This window comes from Delphinus delphis, chromosome 13 (genome assembly GCF_949987515.2).
Source record: "Delphinus delphis chromosome 13, mDelDel1.2, whole genome shotgun sequence".
Classification (NCBI taxonomy): domain Eukaryota; kingdom Metazoa; phylum Chordata; class Mammalia; order Artiodactyla; family Delphinidae; genus Delphinus; species Delphinus delphis.
The window spans coordinates 61,964,457-61,986,640 of record NC_082695.1 but is presented as its reverse complement, the minus strand read 5'-3'; the positions used below and the strand labels follow the sequence as shown (position 1 = coordinate 61,986,640).

Genomic DNA, 22,184 nt, shown 5'->3' with positions numbered 1-22,184 from the left:
GTGATGAGAACATTTGGGATTTACTCTCTTAACAACTTTTATATATAATGTACACCAGTGTTAATTATGTTATCATGTACATTACAGTATATCCCTAGTATTTATTTATCTGATAACTGGAAGATTGTACCTTTTGACCACCTTTATCCAATTTCCCCTCCCTCCACCCCCCACCTCCTCCCAGCCTCTAGTAACCACAAATCTGATCTCTTCTTCTGTGAGTTTGTTTGTTTTATATATTTATTTATTTTTGGCTGCGTTGGGTCTTCATTGCTGCACGCGGGCTTTCTCTAGTTGCAGCGAGTTGGCTGCTCATTGCAGTGGCTTCTCTTGTTGCAGAGCATGAGCTCTAAGCACGCAGGCTTCAGTAGTTGTGGCTCACAGGCTCAAGAGTGCAGGCCCAGTAGTTGTGGCGCACGGGCTTAGTTGCTCTGCGGCATGTGGGATCTTCCCAGACCAGGGATTGAACCCATGTCCCCTGCATTGGCAGGTGGATTCTTAACCACTGCACCACCAGGGAAGCCCTGTTTATTTGTTTTTGAAGTATAACTGACCTACAACACTATGTTAGTTCCTGTCACACAACATAGGGATTCAACATTTCTGTACATTTCTAACTGATCACCCGATAAGGCTGGTTACGATATGTCACCATACAAAAATAATACATAATTATTGACTGTATTCTCCACATTGTACATTTCATACCCATAACTCATGTATTTTGCAATTGGAAGTTTGTACCTCTTAACCTTCCTCACTTATTTCTTCCTCCCCACCCCCCACCTCCCCTCCATATTTCATTCCACCAGATATCTGTCTGGCTGGGTGGAGGTGGGGGGGAGGGAAAGGGAAGTGTTGACAAAACTCTCCTGGCTGAAGCCTGTGTTTCCTGTTGGTGAATGGAGGTCACCAGGTAATTATGGACAAATTTGAAAGCCAGTTAAAGAGGGCAGAATTGATGTACTAGGAAGGGGAGAGATGTTATATAGGCCCTTTGGAAGGCACTTTTTTTTTTTTTTTCGGTACGTGGGCCTCTCATTGCTGTGGCCTCTCCTGTTGTGGAGCACAGGCTCCGGATGCGCAGGCTCAGCGGCCATGGCTCACGGCCCCGCCGCTCCGCGGCATGTGGGATCTTCCCGGACCGGGGCACGAACCCGTGTCCCCTGCATCGGCAGGCGGACTCTCAACCACTGCGCCACCAGGGAAGCCCTGGAAGGCACTCTTTACATCATTTCTAGTAGCTCTAGTGTCATTCACAGTTTCCTGTACCTCATGTTCCTCATCTATGAAATGGGAATAATAATAGTATCAGACTTACTTTATGAGGCTTAAGTGAGTTATAAGACGTTTAACATGCTTAGAACAGTGTCTGGTATGTGGATTCTTTGAGTGTAGTACTCTGAACTTAATCGTTTCATGATTTCTCTAATTATATTTATTCTGGAACTGTAGCTCTTTATTCACTAATACTGCTGTGTGTCCTCTCTAAAATAAATAATGGTTTAGTGCTGATTCCTGAATCCTGAGTGGGTGTGAGGGTGAGAGTGTTTCTTTTTGGGGCTGAACTCCACTGTGGTCATCTGGGATGATTCTAGAACTAACTTAAAACAATCTTATGAATGGGCTTAGGATTGGGGGCAGAGTGTGAAGGACATGAGTTGTACATGAATATAAAGTCATAGATAATACAGAGAACAATAGTCAAAAAAAATCACCCAGAATCTTTCTCATCGTAATAAAACATTGCTTATTTTTCTGTTTATTTTTATTCAGTATGTTTTCCTTGGATCTTTTTTAGAGCTGTACTACATGCATAATTTTATATATCCTTTGTTTTTTACTTCTAATATTGTAAATGTTTCCCTTAGGGCATAATCTTTGCATTATTCCTTTTATTTTTTGAAAAGATTTTTTTCCCCCAGAATTAAAGCAGTGTAACCAAACTATAGAATTAGGAAAATGGAGGAAAAAAACCACTCTTTTTTACCACTCCAACACAATGAGCATTTTAGTGTGACATTATCCCTGTTTTTTCCCTGTCTGTACAGTATAACTCTCCTTTACTAGTAGTTATAGTTAGAAGTATAAAGTTTTGTTTTTTCCTAGTATCATTTTAGCAGAAATATTTTTCCATATTGCCCTTGGCCATCATATGCATACTTTTAAGATAATTCTGTAATATTCCCATTGAATGGATTTTTCCAGAATTTACATTAAGTCATTTATGCCTCTGAGTTTACAATTATGAATAATTCTGAAAATTACATTTTTACATGGATCATCTGTCATATTTTCTTCCATATTTGAGATTATTTCTTAAGGATAGATTCTCTGAAGAGTCAAAAAAATAAGCAAATTTCTAGGCCACATTGATTTCAGAAAAATTCTGCCAGATTATACAGACAGATTGAGCTCATTTTTGAATCTTTGCTATAATACCTTGTGGGACTACGTAGACAATGAGAGCCCCATGACTCTTAGAAGAAGCACCATTTGAGAAGCAAAGTGGCCAGGGCTCTGGACTAGAAATTTGCAAACCTGGGTCCTCAATTTGACCCTATACCAGGAAACTGTGTGAATTGGGCCATGATACTTCACCTTTCTTTCGTATAAAATGATAATATAGATGAACTTTTAAGTTCCTTTGTACTTCTAGAGTTCTGATTCTAGCATTTCTGTGTGAAGTTTGGGTATGCATAAATGGGTTGGAGACCTGAGATAATCTGGGTAGCGTGTAGTATGATAGTGCATTGGAAGAACATCAGTTTATGAACTGGCTACCTCGTATGCTCATTGCCTTTTTCTTTTTCCATAGCATTGAGAAGTTCTGTGCAGAAGGCATCCCACTCTTGGGGATTCTGGTCCAGTCGAGGCATTTGAAAACAGTGGTCCATGTCCTGGATAAGATTCTGCCTTTGTTCTACCCTTGCCAGTATTACCTTCTAAAGAATGAGCAGTAAGTGGAGAACAGCCCAGCGAGTACAAAATGACTATGTTCTCTGGTTTCTCAAGTATAATATAGGGAATGATATTTCAATAGTGTATTTTTTATGAGGCAGAAAACTTCCTGCCTATTTTAGAATGCAGAGTGATGAACAGTGACTCTAATAATGATTCTAGTTTTATTGTCATGAAAGATACTTCCCTTTGTCATTTAATTTTGGATTGCTTATAGCTTATTAGTATTGAAAAGGGTGGTGGTTTCCATGAAACTGGGAATAGTGCTTCTGACCTTGAGCAGCAAATGGCTTTGCTGTTGTAGCAATAGCAAAACACGTTGCTTTTAATTGCAGTGTGCATGGGGCAGTATTATAAACAGAGAAGATACACAGGGAGGTGCTCATCACATGAGACACTGATAATCTTGTGGAGAAAATAAGACTTCTGAGGTAATCACAAAGTTATGAAGCAAAATATTGGCAAGGCCATGCTAGTGCCTATAGATTGCATTTGCATTATAGTTGACCCTTGAACCACACGGGTTTGAACTGTGCAGGTTCACTTATACGAGGATATATTTTAATAAATACACTGGAAAGTTTTTTGGAGATTTGTGACAATTTGAAAAAACTCACAGATGAACTAATGTAGCCTATAAATATTGAAAAAAATTAAGAAAAAAGTATGTCATGAATGTATAAAATAAATGTAGATACTATTCTTTCATCTACTACCATAAAATATACACAAATCTATTATAAAAAGTTAAAATTTATCAAAACTTACACACACAAACACAGACCATACATGATGCCATTCATGGTTGAGAGAAATATAAACAGACATAAAAGGTGCAGTATTAAATTACAGCTGCATACTGTACTACTGTAATAATTTTGTAGCCACCTCCTGTTGCCATGAAGGTGAGCTCAAGTGTTGAGTATCCGCCTAACATGCTTTGCGACGCTAATCTTCTCCGACTGAGCAGTTTGTCTCTCCAGTAAATTGTGCATCACAGTAAAAAGTGACCTCTTACGGCTCTCGCGTCATTTTCATTGTGTTTAGTGCCTTAAATAACACCATGGGACCCATATGAAGTGCCTCTAATGATTCTGGAAGTGCTCCCAAGAAGCAGAGAAAAGTCATGACATTACAAGAAAAAGTTGAATTGCATGATATGTACCATAGATTGAAGTCTGCAGCTGCACTTCCTGTCATTTCAAGATAAATGAATCCAGAGTAGGAACCATTGTAAAAAAAAGAAAAGGAAATTCATGAAGCTGTCACTGTTGTACTTTTTGTGAAATACCTTTTTATCTCATATTGAAAATGTAGCTTTTGTGTGAGTGCAGGATGGCTATAAGAAAGGCATACCTGTAGACCCTAATATGATTAGAGAAAAATCAAAGTCATTTTATGATAACTTAAAGCAAAAGGAAGGTGAAAGATCTAAAGCTGAAGAATTTAATGCCAGCACAGGATGGTTTGATAATTTTAGAAAGAAATTTGGCTTAAAAAATGTCAAGATAACAGGAGAAGCAGCTTCTGTCAACCAGGAGGCAGCAGATGAGTTCCCAGATGCCATTACAAAAATCATCGAGGAGAAAGGATATCTGCCGGAGCAGGTTTTTTGTTTTTTTTTGCAGTACGCGGGTCTCTCACTGCGGGCCCCCACCTGCCGCGGAGCACAGGCTCCGGACGCGCAGGCTCAGCGGCCGTGGCTCATGGGCCCAGCCGCTCCGCGGCATGTGGGATCCTCCCGGACCGGGGCACGAACCTGCGTCCCCTGCATCGGCAGGTGGACCCGCAACCACTGTGCCACCAGGGAAGCCCCGGAACAGGTTTTTAACGCAGATGAAAGTGCCCTATTCTGGGGAAAAAAAAAATGCCACAAAGGACATTTATTAGCAAGGAAGAGAAGCAAGCACCAGGATTGAAGGCAGGAAGGGATAGGCTAACTGTACTGTTTCGTGTAAATGTAGTTGGGTTTACGATTAGGACTGCCCTTATCTGTAAAGCTGTTAACCCCCCAGCCTTGAAGGGAAAAGATAAATACCAGCTGCCAGTCTCTTGGTTGTACAAGGCCTGGACAGTGAGAACCCTTTTTTTTGATTGTTTCCATCAATGGTTTGTCCTTGAAGTCAAGAAGTGCCTTGCCAGTACTGGGCTGCCTTTTAAAGTTCTTTTGGTATCGGACAGTACCCCTGGCCACACAGACCCCACGAGTTCAACACCGCAGGTGTCATAGCAGTCCCTTTGCCCCCACAGACAACGTCTCTAATTCAGTGTCTAGGTCAGGGGGTCATAAGGACCTTTAAGGCTCATTGTACGTGGTACTCTATGGAAAGGATTGTCAACACTATGGAATAGAACCCTGATAGAACATCCTGAAAGTCTGGAAGGAATATACCATTGAAGATGCCATTGTTGTTATAGAAAACCATGAAAGCCATCAAGCCCAAAACAAATTCCTGCTGGGGAAAACTGTGTCCAGATGTGCATGAGTTCATGATTTATGACAAAACCAATCAAGGAAATCATGAAAGGGTTGGTAGATATGGCAAAGAAGTTGGGGCTGGGAGTGGGGGAAGGGTTTCAAGATTTGGATCTTAGAGAAATTCAAGAACTAATAGTCACCACACCAGAGGAGTTAACAGAAGATGACTTGATCGACGTGAGTGCTTCTGAACCGGTGCCAGATCATGAGGAAGAAGACGTAGAAGAAGCAGTGCCAGAAAACATTAACATTAGACAATCTGCCAGAAGGTTCTGATTATTCAAGACTGATTTTGATTTCTTTTATGACATGGACCCTTCTATGATACGAGCACTGAAACTAAAGCAAACGGGGGAAGAATTGATACTGTATAGAAACATTTTTGGAGAAATGAAAAAGCAAAGAAGTCAGAAATTTCGATGTACTTCTATAAAGTTACACTAGGTGTGCCTCCCTCTCCTCCTTCTCTTCCACCTCTTCCGGCTCTGCCACCCTGAGACAGCGAGACCAACCGCTCCTCTTCCCCCTCAGCCTACTCAGCATGACGCTAATGAGGATGAAGACCTTTATGATGATCCACTTCCACTTAATGCATAATAAACGATCATCATGCTGTACAGTTGATAAACTTACCTGTTGTGTATATGTGTGTCTTTGTGTGAAAATCTGACACCCGTATGGCAAGGACTGTATGAGATGTTTTTGTGTCATCATCATCATCACCTAAGTATTCATCATGTAGCACATGCTGTGCCAGACTGGTATTGAAGTGGGTAGCCTATCCTTACATAGGCATAGGGTGAGAGATATTTAATATAAAATTAATACTGTGTTTTTCTTACTGTTTTATAACTTTGCTTTCAAAGAATTATACTACTGCACAGTATACCTCTCTCGTAATTGAGAAACTGTATCAGGCTGTCATCACAGATAAGTGTTTTTTTAAAAAATGTAACAGTGTTTCTAATACTGTATTATGAATATGACTATCATACTCTATGCCACAAAATTTTTAAAATGATTCATTCATTAGTATATAGGCTAGATGATCGTGAAACAATCGTATTGATTATACTAGGCTACCATAAAGCAATCATATTGCTGCTTCTTCATTATCAGTGCAGGAATTGTTCTACCTGTAAATAAATATGAATTTCTTTTTCACATTGTCTTTTCGTTTTTGATGTGTAATGTTAGCCTGTATAGCATCTACAGTGTTTTATAACATATAAGACAGTATTGATGTAGGTACTGACAGGTGATTCATCTTGTAAACAGATGATGTAAGCTTACAGTATCAATAGATACAGTACAATACTGTAAATGTATTTTCCTTATGATTTTCGTAATATTTTCTTTTCTCTAGCTCACTTTATGGTAAGAATATAGTATATCATACATATAACATACGAAATATGTGTTAATCGACAGTTTATATTATTGGTAAAGCTTCTGGTCAACAGTAGGCTATTAGTAAAGTTTTTGGGGGAGTCAAAAGTTATACATGAATTTTCAACTACATGGGGGGTCAGTACCACTAACCCTGTGGGTTCAAGGGTCAACTGTATATGGTAAATGTATATGGAATTAGGGTAAAAGAAATAGCTGCTGGGGGAGGGAAGGAATTAAGGATGGGTACGAATCAAGATTCTTAATTGCACATGATGAAAATTCAGTGCACACTTGTTTTACCAGGAAGGGAATGTGTTGGCTCATGTGACTGGGGAAGAAGGCTCCTGATAACAACAGGTCATTCTAAAGTGGTGGTCCTCAACTAGAGGGGTTTTGACCCTCAGGGGACATTTGGTAATGTCTAGAGATCATTTTGGTTGTCGCAGCCTGGTGGGGTGGGGCAGGTAGGGCAGGTGGTTGGGAGAGGGAGTTGTAAGGGGATTGAGGGGGGCTGCTACTTAAATCTAGTGCACAGAGGTCAGGGATAGTACTAAACATCCCACAGTGCACAGGAGAGCCTCTCCCAGGAATCTGCCATCCCAACATGGCAGTAGTTGCAAAGCTGAGAGGCCCTGGGTTAGTATTTCCCTTTCTGTTTATCTACCCTCCCAGGTCCCTTGGCCCTGCTTCTCTCTCTTTCAAGCCGTCTCTTGCAGTTGTACTTTTTCCACGGGAATGAAAGTACATGCTACAGAGAGAACCAGGCATCATGCTAGTTTCCCATGGGAAAGGCAAATGTTTTTCTTTATCCTTGTTTCTTATAATGATTCCGATTGGTGTGACTTACTCATGTGCTCTCCCTGAGCCTGTCAGCTTGACCAGTGGGATTGACCAGTCCTGAGAGGAAGGTGTGTAGGGATTCTGTATTGAGAGACCCTCTCTCCCACAACTCTATAGCATGGAGGAAGGACAGTTCCCTTAATGAGAGGATGTGTTAGCAGAAGGGAGACAGAGGGTGCTCAGTGAACAGAAGCAAGAGATGACCCACAAATATGACTTTGTGGGTTTCTTCTTTTTTTTTTATGAATTTATTTATTTGGCTGTGTTGGGTCTTTGTTGCTGCGCGTGGGCTTTCTTTAGTAGTGGCGAGCGGGGGCAACTCTTTGTTGCAGTGTGTGGACTTCTCATTGTGGTGGCTTCTCTTGTTGTGGAGCACGGGCTGTAGGCATGTGGGCTTCAGTGGTTGTGGCTTGTGGGCTTCAGTTCAGTTGTGGCGCACGGGCTTAGTTGCTCCACGGCATGTGGGATCTTCCCGGCCCAGGGCTTGAACCCGTGTCCCCTGCATTGGCAGATGGATTCTTAGCCACTGCACCACCAACGAAGTCCCAAGAGGTTCGTTTCTAATTGAGCTTCGGAGTGCAGGTAGGTGTTGGGCCAGTGGAGAGGACACGGCAAGACAGGGCTTTTTAAGTATCCATAGGGGGTGAGAGGAGGGTCTGGAGAGGACCAGGCTGGGGAGGAGCTGAGTGAAGGCACAGAGGTGGGAAGAAAAATACCTGTCCAGGGAGCTGGGAGGTCATCTGGCTGGAGCCTTTTGAAGAGCGAGGAAGGGGGAGGTGAGGCCTGATGTGGAGGAGGCCTGTATGGCAGGGGACAGGTAGTACGTCCAAAGGCATGAGGGGGACACTACAGTTTTCCCATTGTGTGTCATTTCAAACAGACTTGTGTGTCGCAGACTTGCCTGGGGATGAGAAGCTCCTCCCCTCACGGGAGGGAGCTTATTAAGTATATGGGTTCCCAGCTCCTCCCCTGGAGAGTCTGCTTCAGTAGGAATGGGTTAGGGCCTAGGGACCTTTTTTGGAAAAATTAGCACTCTAGGCCCTGAGCGAGTCTGGGACCACTTGTGTTCTGGTTGGCGCATGGCTTTCAGGCTTGAGTTGTGTCCTCACTCCATTGCTCTCCTAGTGTGAACACAGGTGAGTTCCTTCACTTTTCAGAGCCTCTGTTTCTTTATTTGTATGATGAGATAATGCCATTTCTCATACAAGCTGAGTGTAAGGCTTAAGTGATACACAGGCAATTTGATGCCTGCCTGGAACAATTTTAATAAATTGTCTTTAGATTTTTGCAATTTTGAGAGATTTTAAAATTAAATTGAATGGGCTGTTCCCACCCCTCCCACCTGCCCCGGAGTTGTTAAATTTTGAGTAAAGGTAAATCTTCCTAGGCTCCATTTCAGATGTTTCCTCCTCTGTATCTCTCCCTTTGCACCCTAAAGCCTGCGCTAGCTCTGTCCTCTGAACTCTTACAGGGCTTCATTGCGCCTCTCCTGTCATAGCTTTCCCTTTCTACTGCAGTGGAGTTTGGCCTGTGTTGTACCTCCTGTGAAATGGGAAGCACCCTCACTCAGCAGTAACCTCTGAGCTGCCACTGTCTGTACGATGGGGAGCCAGGCGGGTTGGGCATTGCCCTCAGACACATAGGAAGGGGTCATGTCCTCAGGCTGCAGTTACCAATTTTAAGTGCCACGAAGGAAAACAATGGTGCTATGAGGGAGGTTAATGGGTTAGACGTATTTTAGGTGGCGGGGAGGGGTCAGGAAGTCTCTGAGGAAGGGACATTGCAGATGAGATGGGAAGGATGAGTAGGAGTTTGCCAGGTTAGATGTGGGGAAGTGTTTCAGGCAGAAAACCCAGCAGAGGCAAAGGCCCTGAGAGAGGAAGGAGCCTGGTTCACCCAGGGAACCGAGGGCACGTCCGTGACTTAAATGTGGTGGTATCCGTGCCCGCCCCCCCCCCCCGCAGTGTTCCATATGCCACTTTGTGTGGAGTTGACACCCCATGAAAGATTGCAGAGTGATTCTATAGATATCTCTACTCTCGTGAGTGGGGGTTGGGAGGGGATAGAGCAGCGCTTTGGGTGTTTTCCCTCTAATGCTCTTTAACTTGCATGGGTTTATGTGTCTTAGGTCTGTTCACTACATGGGTAGATTTAACCCACGTCAAACTGGAAAACTTTATTCTTCTGAAATTCCTGAAGATTTATCAGAATCCCTAAATAGAGCTTTGGTTTAAAAATGGGACACGTCAGTATTTTTTGTTTCTCATAAGTAATTAGCCACTGGAAATTCTGTTGACTTCCGATTGGAAGGTAAAGTGCGTTGTCCTATGTGCTCGGCAGGTTTCTGTCACACCTCCTCCTCTTCCTACACTTGGACATCGGTGTCCCTCAGGGTGTCACGCAACAGGTCACCCACAAGGTGGCACAGCACCTGACAGGAGCCAGCCATGGAGACAACGTGAAGCTTCTCAACAGCATGATCCAGGTCAGGACCCTGTCAGCCCCTAAGTACACCCTTGCCCGCCTTCCCAATCAGACACCCCTGTGCTAACATGTCTATGTGTTGGTCATTTCAAAGCACTTGGCACAGTGCTTTTGACCAAGAAGGTCAACAGATCTGGGTTTTGTAGTGGAGGTAGGTATTATTTTATTAGTGTTTTAAAAATGGGAGGCTGGTTATTACCTTTCACGTCACCTGAGCCCTTTCTCCGCAGGCCCACATCTCTGTAAGCACTCAGCTCAATGAAGTGGGCCCGGTTGCCGTATTGGAGTTCTGGGTTCAGGCTCTTATAAGCCAACAACTTTGGTACCGAGAACAACCCATCCTCTTCCTCATGGACCATTTGTGTAAAACAGCTTTTCAGCTGATGCAGGAAGACTGTGTGCAGAAATTGCTCTACCAGCAACATAAGGTAAACCTGTTAGAGAATTTATCTTTCAGTCATCAGCTAGATAGTAGTCTTCTAAGGAGGTTCCCCCACATGCACCCTTCTCAGTACTGCTCTGTGGCCACTGCCTTTGTAAAGCTCTGCCTTAACAGTGTCTTATCCAGTAACTGTAGTCTGCTAAGTGCAGATCCTCATAAAGCCAAAGGAAGGACATCCCAGGAGGAGCGCTGCTCATTACATTTGGCTATAATGCGCAGCCTGGGATTGTAACTGCTGGTGGACTAATTATTGAAATCTGTGTCTTACCAGAATCTTCCATCGTAGTAAGGTAATTGCTGATATTCTTGAAAAGCTCATCGATTGTGTTTTTTAAAGCCTCCACTCTCTGCTCCACATGCTCCCCTGGTGTAGAATGCTTTGGGCTACCACTGTGACCGGAGTCTGCTCTCTTCTTTGGTGAGCTGGATCGTGGCAGGCAACATCACTCCTTCCTTTGTGGAGGGCTTGGCCACACCCACTCAGGTAGGAAACCCACTGTGGACCATTTGTTATCTTTTTTTTTTTTTTTGCTGTACGCGGGCCTCTCACTATTGTGGCCCCTCCCGGATGCGCAGGCTCAGCGGCCACGGCTCACGAGCCCAGTCGCTCTGCGGCATGTGGGATCTTCCCGGACCGGGGTATGAACCCGTGTCCCCTGCATCGGCAGGCGGACTCCCAACCGCTGCGCCACCAGGGAAGCCCTGTTATCTTTTTGAACTTTAATATTGTTATCATCCTTACCTACGTTACTAATAGTCTAAAATAACTAACGTCTGTTAACACTTACTATGCGTAAGAATACTTTTTCATTTAATCCTCACAGTAGCCCTCTGCTGAGGTGGTGCTGTTGCTATTCCTGTCTCACAGGGGTGTTAACTGAGGTTTTATGGAGTCAAGTGGCTGGCTCAGGGTCAGACAGCTCATGATAAGACTCCAACTGCCTGACTGCAGAGCCTGCCCAGCTGCAGGGCAGAGCGTTTAAGTAAGAGTGGACACTGGAGCTGGACCACTCGGCGTTCAGCCTTGGTTCTGCCATTTGCTAGCACTGTGCCTTGGGCGGCTGGCTAACCTCTTTGTCCTCAACAGTCAAATGGGAATAATGATTGCACCTACATGTAAAGCACTTAGAACAGTGTTTACTAGGTGTTGGCTGTTATAGTTATCATCATTATCATTAATTCGCAGCATTATTTTCATCATTATCACCACCTCTCAAGACTTTGTGTGTCCCATTATGTCTCTGTTTTATCACTTAAATTAGTAGTAACATCCTTCAACTTTGTATCACATGCTTACCTCCTGCTCTTCCTCATACCTCTTGTGATCCAGCTGAAACACACTCCATGCTGTTATCTGCATACATCTTTGGAGTTTCCATCTTTTGCCTAGCTGATTCTCTTCCCAGGCATGCCTTCCCCTCCAGTCTCTGCCTAGTCTTCTCTGGTATATTACCTTCTCTGATCCCACCCTACCTCCTCTGGTTTCCTGTAGCACTCAATCCCTGATCAGTACTCACACTTCTCACTTTACATTATGGTTACTTATATTAGTCTTGTCTCCTCTGGTGAATGCAAAACTTCTTAAGGGCAGAGCTCACATCTGGCCCTCTTTCCTGTCCCTCGTGATACGGAACCTGCGCACTAAAGTTGAGCAAACAAACATCTTCTTTTACTAAAGTAGCCTTTCTAAAGTAATTTAACAGTTTTCAATGGCCTATTTCATGTAAATTTATATCTGTGATAAGAGTAGAAATAGGTATAAAAACTATGTGTTAATTTTAGGAACTGTCATGTTTATTTGTGGAATGTGAGGATGTATTTTGTCTGTCTGAGTTAGTAGCTCATTCCCCTCTTTACCTGGTGTTATTGTAGGTCTGGTTTGCATGGACAGTCCTGAACATGGAATCCATCTTTGAAGAAGACTCCCAGCTCCGAAGAGTTGTTGAAGGGGAATTGGTTATAAACTCTGCATTTACCCCTGACCAAGCTCTGAAGGTGCAAATAGCAGTTCTGCATTTGAGTGGTAGAAGGTGGTTCACACTTTGATGCTGATGGGTTCACCTGTAGCTTTTGGACTTCTGTGTTTTCTTTTGTTACGAATGTTTGGAAAGCACAGTAACCAAACTAATGCTTAACATGGTGTAGTTGAAGTGTATACCTCCTTTCCAAGGTTCTTTTAACATTGAGAGTCACAACCTAATAATTTGAGGCTGTGTTCATTGTATGTGTAAAGGGGATTGCCTTTGTTCTAAAGCATCAGAATCCCCTAGAGAGCTTGTTAAAAATCGGATTCCTGGACCCCGGCCTCTGGGATTCTGAGTCTGGAGTGGGACCAGTAATTTATTTTGAAAAACTCCCTAGCTGATCCTTAGGCTAACTAAAGTGTGAGAAAGACTGGAATGAGGCTTTAGAATTAAAGACCTTCTATTTTCAGGTCCTATAGTATAGACTTTGCTTTTGGATTTCAGAGCCTGTCAAGGGATTTATCATTCTTGAACGCCCATTTAAAATCTAAATTTTCAGGACTTCCCTGGTGGTTCAGTGGTTAAGATTCTGCACTTCCAATGCAGGGGGCGCAGGTCTGACCCCTGGTCGGGGAACTGAGATCCCACCTGTCATGCAGTGTGGCCAAAAAAGAAAAATCTCTATTTTCAAGAGGTTGATAAAATTTACTTTGGCTTTTATATTATTCTTGCCCTATAGTGTTTTACATGCAAAGGAATGGAAAGGCATGGAAATGAGATTAGACTAGGTGATGCTTAAGACCCAGTCCAATTCTGGGGTCTGTGCAATTCTTGAAAAAAAGGTGCCCTACATGTCTTGCTACTAAGGTTAAAGTGTTAGCTAGCGGGTCGGAGAAGTAAGGTTTATATGACTTTTCTTTTTTCTTATTGAATCGAAAACACCATGTTCAGCATTTCATTTGAATCACTTAGGAAGTGACTGTTTGCAATTGTGGTCATTACATGGTTGCTCAAAGCCTGCCTCTTTTGTAGAAAGCCCAGGCTCAGCTGAAACTCCCCATCGTCCCGTCCCTCCAGAGGCTGCTCATTTATCGTTGGGCCCACCAGGCTCTCGTCACGCCTTCTGACCATCCTCTTCTGCCACTCATTTGGCAGAAGTTCTTCCTCCTGTATCTTCACCGCCCAGGACCGCAATATGGGTATGGTACCCAGAGTAGTAGTAAGTTTCTGTGAATCAGTTCCCACCTTTGCATTGCTCTGCAGCTCTGTGTTCTCACACTGTGGCATGGGAGTTAGAGTCATTGTCTGGCTAGGAGCCTCCCTCCTTTCCTGTTTCACGTCTATCAGACTAGACCTTTTCTGAGTTCAGGGTATCTTGTGGCCGCTCTCTCTTTACCACCCCCCATACCCAGTTTGGTGAAGACAACACCCTGGGACCCTGCAAGGTTAAGCAGAGAGCTTCTGGAGCTGCAGAGGGAGAGACTGTCCCAAACTGAGGCTGCTTGTGTGGCCATGGTGGAGCTTGTTTGAGGGGACTGGTGATGGGTAGTGCAGCTGTGGACGAAGGCCAGGCAATGCCTGGGGGGAGGCCAGCATTTCCACTGGATGTGAAGGGACTCTGGCCGGCCATGGCTGCTCACTGTCACTGACCATCGCTGTCTGGCTCCAGCTCTGTTTCTAGTTCACCTGCACTCCCTTAACTCACCCCTTTGAAACATACGGATGTTGATTCTTCATCACTTCTGTTTTCTACCAGATTGCAAGTTCTTTAAGAAAAGGGACTATCTTTAATGTCTTCTGTACCTCTAAGTGGTGACAGTGTCTTGAATTTGCATAGCATTTCGTGCTTTTAAAAACTGCTTTTATATGTGCCATCTTGTTGGAGCCTCATTATAACCACTGAGGTAGAGATAGTATGTATTAATTTAATAAACTGACTTAACAGACTGTAATTTTGTGTCACATAGAAAGAGCATCTTGTGTTGATCCTGTTGTGATCTGTGCTTGCATTTTTTAAGGCTACCCGTAGATGGTTGTATTGGAAGAAGGTTTTTTCAAAGCCCTGCTCATATCAGTTTGCTAAAAGAAATGAAGAGGCGTCTGACTGAGGTGGCTGACTTCCACCACGCTGCGAGCAAGGCCCTCCGAGTTCCAGCAGAGGGCAGTGAAGGGCTGCCAGCGACCCAGGCTGGCACCCCTGCTTACCTGAGTTCACCAGAGCTGCACACGGAGCTCGTGAGGTGAGGCATGGCTATTTAGCCATTTATGTTGTTGTTTGCAGCACAGGTACTTGTGCCGGCTCTTTGATTTGTGTTACAGCTGCTAGATGTTATTCTCTTAACCTGTTAGATTGAATATGGAAGGTGGTTTTGACTATAGGTTTGCATCTTGTAATGTTTCTCTTTTGTGTTTCTTACGAGAGTGAATCAGCAATTTGGATGTACCTCTGTGAAGTGCCTGGAGTCTGAGTGAAAGCTCTTAAACCCGAGGGCTGGTGACCGCTTCTATTTCTTTATTTAATAACAGAAACAAACCAAAAGAAGTGATAAAGCAGGTTAACAACTAGTAAAGCCTGCTAGGATAGTTCTCTAAAAGAAATAAACGACCCAGGCAAGGTTCTTTAAGTGAGATTCATAGGCCCTTTAGGGGATTGTGGGATCCACCTGGGGTGCGGTGGATTCATAATCTTCCAAAACTGCTTCTAAAAATAGGCTTAATATTTGCATCCCCTAAAAGGTTAAGAACTCTGAGGTAAGTGTGTGTCCCCTTCACACTGTTCTTTCACCTTTCATTTGTAAGCTTGATGTAAACGAGATATTAGTCTTATAAATAAGACTTAATAGGGCTTCCCTGGTGGTGCGGTGGTTGAGAGTCCGCCTGCCGACGCAGGGGACACGGGTTCGTGCCCGGGTCCGGGAGGATCCCACGTGCCGCGGAGCGGCTGGGCCCATGAGCCATGGCCGCTGAGCCTGTGCGTCCGGAGCCTGTGCTCCTCAACGGGAGAGGCCACAACAGTGAGAGGCACATGTACCGCAAAAAATAAAAATATAAAAGACTTAATAGAAACAGCTCTTAATAATGAACTCTGAATACAAAGTGAATACAAATGTCTTGGTGAGGAAACCCAGTGTTTCGATCCAGCACTCAGGCTTCAGGCTTGATTGACCTCAAAGCCTTAGGGCTTCTCTCAGCCTCCAGAATCATTTCTCCCTGTCTCTTTCTTGCTTGAAGGAAAATGTATTTTTATCTGGGCATAACCATTGGGAAGGCTTTATCTCTGAACATTTAGATCAGCTAAGAAAGCCTTTGATGTTCCCTTTTGCCCTCCTTTGGCATGTTGTGAAGTAGACATATAACCGAGTCAAGCTGGAAGGAGCTCCGTCCCAGCCCCTCCTGTTTAAGAGCCTCAAAGCTCTGTCCCAGGGTCTCTTCCTACATAGACTGTTGCCAGGGTAAAGGTGGTATTTTTCCACTTTATTGAGTAAAGCCCAGCCACACCTCCTGGTCCCCACCTGGTACTTTGTAATTTGTGTGCTGTAGACTACTCTGGTACCTGTTGCTGCAAACAACTGCTTAAAATACCAGTGATCTGAGCTAAATGGACTGTCTTCCTTGTAAAAACAAAACAAAATAAAAACAAAGGAAGCATCATTAAATTTTTAAAAAAGTTTTTACCGGAAAATAGAGAATTTTTTTCCCCCTGTTTTTAGCTTTCTTTTGTTCCTTCTTCATGGGAACAGGGTGCATACATGCTATGGGTTCTATTTGTGATTCCTTGAGGCAGGGGATTGTCATTGAGCCTAAAGCTGGCAGGTTCTTCCAGTGTATAAGTTTAAAATGGCTTTTAATGTTTTCTCTGAAAGACAGAAAAGGTGTTTATTTGAATGTTATCTAAACTTTTCCAAGCACCAAGGCTCACTGTGACTGATTGTCCAGGAAAGAAAAGCGTGAAATTCAGATCCTTGGATTGTGTTAAAGTCACCTTCTCCAGTTATTTTTTTCTGTGTACTGTATTTAACCCTCTTTAGTAATAGAGGTCACAGAGCCCTTTCTTCACACCTTTTGTTTTAGCAATTATTGCATCGTACTTAAATGATTTGTGACCTTTCTCCCTTGCTGGCCCTTCTTGGGAGTGTGGTGGTTGGAAATATTTTCTGTGTTATGTGCTTCCGAACTTTTATCTTTTAGTGCCAGTGCTCCTAGAGGTGTAAGAAACTTCATTTGCCTGCACATCTTTTTGTATTTTATGTATTTATGTTTTTTTCTTTTAGGCTCTTCAATGTATATATATTATGGCTAGAAGATGAGAATTTTCAAAAAGGAGATACGTATATCCCTTCTCTGCCAAAGCATTATGATATTCACAGGCTAGCAAAAGTGATGCAGAATCAGCAGGTAAAACCATGGCAATGTCTCTCTGTAATTTGAATTGTTTACTTTTATAACCTAATGGTAAAACCACTTGTTGATACGGAAATCGGGTCACTGGCATGTTCTTTGTTTTTGTGGTTTTGTCAACATATAAGTGATTTTTTTGTAGGAGTGTTTCCTTTTGAATCTCTGACCCCACTATGGCCTCACCTGAAGGCTTGAAGCTCATTCTGGGACCTTCTACAGCCTCGTAAACACAGCCTTTCTCTGACTGTATTCTTCCTTGTTTTAAATCGTCAGCAGCTGAACACTTTTAAGCAGTCATCTCTACTCCCATAAAACTGTGTAAGAATTTGTTAAGATTGTTAAGATTCATATGTTGTACAGAAAGTTAGTAGCATGGAGATAGGGAGTTCACCTTTGTTTGCCTTTGGAGATGACTTACTTGTAGCTATCACAGTTTTGGTTGCCCTTTTGGAGATACTCAATTCTAGTCTTCACATATCCTAATTTGTTCTCTCCCTGGTACCCAAGCAAAGATGTCTGTGGTCTTTCTTAGGCCAAAACTTCTGAGTTTTCGTTAAGCTTCTGTAGCTATCATTTGTGTGAGTGTGTGTGTGTGTGTGTGTGTGTGTGTATGTATGTAGGCATATCTCTTCTGTTCCAGTTTCTTTTTTCTAGGGGCTGAACTCTACTGGGCATTGACCCCCAACATTGGATGGGATTTAGGATCCTCTGAGACTTGAGAGACTTCAATTTGGGTCTTTAAACCTAGTTGCTTCCACACTGTATATACTATTTCATCTCTAGTAGGTGTCTTTCACTTTCTTCTGTGTTCTTTGTCTTTCCTTCCTCTCTTTTCTTCTTTCTTCTTCCCTTCTTTCTGTGAGTATCTGTTGAATGCCTTTAAGGTGTCAGGCATCTAATAACAAAGACGAAAAGAAACTTGATGCAGTCTCTGCCTTTAAGGTGCTTACTGTCAGATGGGGGACTAAATTATTGCATCCAGTGATGAAGACTGTGGGGGTGGAATGCACAGGGTGCTGTGGAAACATGCACAAATGGCACCTGATTCAGACTGAGGCTGGAGTGTGACCTTTGAACTGAGCCCTAAAGGACAAACGGGAGTTCTCAGGTTGATAGGAAGACATGGTGATGTGGAGTGGCAGAGAGGATGTTACCAGCAGGACGTCTTTTTCCAAAGGCTTCGTTTGAAGAACTGTTGAAATAGCAGGAGTAGTTAAATAAATGGATAAATTAAAAATATATTGAACTTTGTATCCTGTTCCATTGATCTATATTTCTGTTTTTGTGCCAGTACCATACTGTCTGGATTACTGTAGCTTTGTAGTATAGTCTGAAGTCAGGGTGCCTGATCCTCCAGCTCCATTTTTGTTCTCAAGATTGCTTTGGCTATTCGGGGTCTTTTGTGTTTCCATACAAATTGTGAAATTTTTTGTTCTAGTTCTGTGAAAAATGCCAGTGGTGGTTTGATAGGGATTGCATTGAATCTGTAGATTGCTTTGGGTAGTAGAGTCATTTTCACAATGTTGATTCTTCCAATCCAAGAACATGGTATATCTCTCCATCTATTTGTATCATCTTTAATTTCTTTCATCAGTGTCTTATAATTTTCTGCATACAGGTCTTTTGTCTCCTTAGGTAGTTTTATTCCTAGATATTTTATTATTTTTGTTGCAATGGTAAATGGGAGTGTTTTCTTGATTTCACTTTCAGATTTTTCATCCTTAGTGTATAGGAATGCCAGAGATTTCTGTGCATTAATTTTGTATCCTGCTACTTTACTAAATTCATTGATTAGCTCTAGTAGTTTTCTGGTAGCATCTTTAGGGTTCTCTATGTAGAGTATCATGTCATCTGCAAACAGTGACAGCATTACTTCTTCTTTTCCGATTTGGATTCCTTTTATTTCTTTTTCTTCTCTGATTTCTGTGGCTAAAACTTCCAAAACTATGTTGAATAATAGTGGTGAGAGTGGGCAACCTTGTCTTGTTCCTGATCTTAGTGGAAGTGCTTTCAGTTTTTCACTGAAAAAAAAAAAAAAAAAAAAATTGAGGATGATGTTGGCTGTGGGTTTGTCATATATGGCATATGGCCTTTATTATGTTGAGGAAAGTTCCCTCTATGCCTACTTTCTGCAGGGTTTTTATCATAAATGGGTGTTGAATTTTGTCGAAAGCTTTCTCTGCATCTACTGAGATGATCATGTGGTATTTCTCCTTCAATTTGTTAATATGGTATATCACGTTGATTGATTTGCGTATGGTATTGGCACAAAAACAGAAGTATAGATCAATGGAACAGGATAGAAAGCCCAGAGATAAACCCACGCACATATGGTCACCTTATCTTTGATAAAGGAGGCAAGAATATACAGTAGAGAAAAGACAGCCTCTTCAATAAGTGGTGCTGGGAAAATTGGACAGGTACATGTAAAAGTATGAAATTAGAACACTCCCTAACACCATACACAAAAATAAACTCAAAATGGATTAAAGACCTAAATGTAAGGCCAGACACTATCAAACTCTTAGAGGAAAACATAGGCAGAACACTCTATGACAGAAATCACAGCAAGACCCTTTTTGACCCCCCTCGTAGAGAAATGGAAATAAAAACAAAAATAAACAAATGGGACCTAATGAAACTTAAAAGCTTTTGCACAGCAAAGGAAACCATAAACAAGACCAAAAGGCAACCCTCAGAATGGGAGAAAATATTTGCAAATGAAGCAGCTGACAAAGGATTAATCTCCAAGATTTACAAGCAGCTCATGTAGCTCAATAACAAAAAAACAAACAACCCAATCCAAAAATGGGCAGAAGACCTAAATAGACATTTCTCCAAAGAAGATATACAGATTGCCAACAAACACATGAAAGAGTGCTCAAAATCATTAATCATCAGAGAACTGCAAATCAAAACTGCAATGAGATATCATCTCACACCAGTCAGAATGGCCATCATCGAAAAATCTACAAACAGTAAATGCTGGAGAGGGTGTGGAGAAAAGGGAACCCTCTTGCACTGTTGGTAGGAATGTAAATTGATACAGCCACTATGGAGAACAGTATGGAGATTCCTTAAAAAACTAAAAATAGAACTACCATATGACCCAGCAGTCCCACTACTGGGCATATACCCTGAGGAAACCATAATTCAAAAGGAGTCATGTACCACAATGTTCATTGCAGCTCTATTTACAATAGCCAGGACATGGAAGCAACCTAAGTGTCCATCAACAGATGAATGGATAAAGAAGATGTGGCACATATATACAATGGAATATTACTCAGCCATAAAAAGAAATGAAATTGAGATATTTGTAGTGAGGTGGATGGACCTAGAGTCTGTCATACAGAGTGAAGTAAGTCAGAAAGAGTAAAACAAATACCGTATGATAACACATATATATGGAATCTAAGGGAAAAAAAAAGGTCATGAAGAACCTAGGGGTAAGACAGGAATAAAGACACAGACCTACTAGAGAATGGACTTGAGGATATGAAGAGGGGGAAGGATAAGCTGTGACAAAGTGAGAGAGTGGCATGGACATATATACACCACCAAAAGTAAAATAGATAGCTAGTGGGAAGCAGCCACATAGCACAGGGAGATCAGCTCCGTGGTTTGTGACCACCCAGAGGGGTGGGATAGGGAGGGTGGGATGGAGGGAGAAGCAAGAGGGAAGAGATATGGGAACGTGTGTATGTGTATAGCTATTTCACTTTGTTATAGAGCAGAAACTAACACACCATTGTAAAGCAATTATACTCCAATAAAGATGTTAAAAAAATTAAAAAAAATAAAATTAGCCTGTTCTTATAAAAAATATATATATATTGAAGAATAATTAGTAGAATCAATAGGATTTTTCGATTAGGATTGATACAGTTGTAGGGCAGATTAGATAGTACAAGGACTTCCAAATTTGTAGTTTGGGAAGCTGCTGTTTACAGTACTTGGAAGAGGAAGTGCCTGAGGGGCTTCAAGGAGAGCTCTTATTAAAGAGTTGGTGGGGAGGGGATATACAGTTCTAGAGTTCAGGAATGGGGTAGTGTAGGAAATGTGGGTGTAATGGTAATAGAGTATTTGGATTAAGAAGAGGACTGAAGATGGAACTCTGAGAAGTAACATTGAAAGGCACAGAGAAATAAGGCTGAGAATATAGGGCCAGAGAAATAGGAAAAATACACAGATAATCATGGTGTCCTGAAATCTTTTGAGTGCAGGTCCATACTCATCTCTTCTTTATACTCCACAACCCAAAGCCTTAGCTGAGAATTTGCATGTAGTAGGTACTTGGTCAGTGTTTTAAAAAATTAATCATAGCTTTCTTGGTTCTTTAATATTTATCTTGATTCCCTAGCATTTACACGGTTAATTGCTTTCCTTTTTTTTTTTTAAAGTCTTTGCTTGCCATTTGATTTTTAAAAAATTTTTATTATTAAAAAATTTTTTTTATTGGAGTATAGTTGTTTTAAAATGTTGTGTTAGTTTCTGCTGGCCATTTAATTTTATAGCTAGTATTTTGAATCAGTAATTCAGGTTCAGAGTTGTTCTGTCTTTTAGTGGTTTCTGAAACATCTCTGCTTACCCATTGTTAATTCTCAGTATTCTTTTCTAATTGTTAGCCTCTGTCAATAGTACTTTAGCACAGAGGTGGAGAAAGTGACATCCAGACCCCAATTAAAGGAGATACGTATACACAGTAGGAGCATCTGGTACAGCACCTCAAACAGTTTGGTACATCCAAGATCCAGGCTTGTGATCCGGATGACTTTGGTGTTTCTTCTCTGAGTCTGGAATGCCTTGTGCCATGATTGGTTTGGAAATAACGATTTAGGACTTCATGGGAGTGTGCCAATTGAGAAGCCTGAAATATTTTTACATTTATAGGTATCCTTTAGAGCACTCCAAATCAGAAAAAAAAAAAAAAGAAAACCATTGTCCACAAAGCCACAGTCCTTATCTGCTCATCAGCTATTATTGTTTGTAGTTTTTGGTGTTCATTGATAGTTGACTTTCTTTTTTACTAATGACAGTCCACCATTCTAATATATAGTCATCACCAGAGTGAAATATATGCCAGACATATATGTTATGCAAGACAAATATGCAAAATATGCAAGACAGCTCACTGGAGAGTGGGAGGAAAATACTGGAATTTCTGTTTCTATTTTTTTTGGTCAATCATATCTATTTACTTATTTATTTTACCTTTTATAAT

The 22,184-nt window shown here is 42.0% G+C and overlaps 1 protein-coding gene across 2 annotated transcripts in view; it reads left to right on the top strand.

The window, feature by feature from the left end:
* The window catches only part of EPG5 (ectopic P-granules 5 autophagy tethering factor), a 129,745-nt gene that overhangs the window by 46,010 nt on the left and 61,551 nt on the right, over positions 1–22,184 (top strand). For both annotated transcript variants that reach the window (XM_060028984.1, XM_060028985.1), the window contains exons 17-24: positions 2,819–2,959; positions 10,013–10,157; positions 10,387–10,584; positions 10,972–11,082; positions 12,471–12,593; positions 13,595–13,761; positions 14,581–14,802; positions 16,834–16,957. In XM_060028984.1, the coding sequence (XP_059884967.1) occupies positions 2,819–2,959; positions 10,013–10,157; positions 10,387–10,584; positions 10,972–11,082; positions 12,471–12,593; positions 13,595–13,761; positions 14,581–14,802; positions 16,834–16,957 (1,231 nt within the window). The remainder of the gene's footprint in view (positions 1–2,818; positions 2,960–10,012; positions 10,158–10,386; positions 10,585–10,971; positions 11,083–12,470; positions 12,594–13,594; positions 13,762–14,580; positions 14,803–16,833; positions 16,958–22,184) is intronic.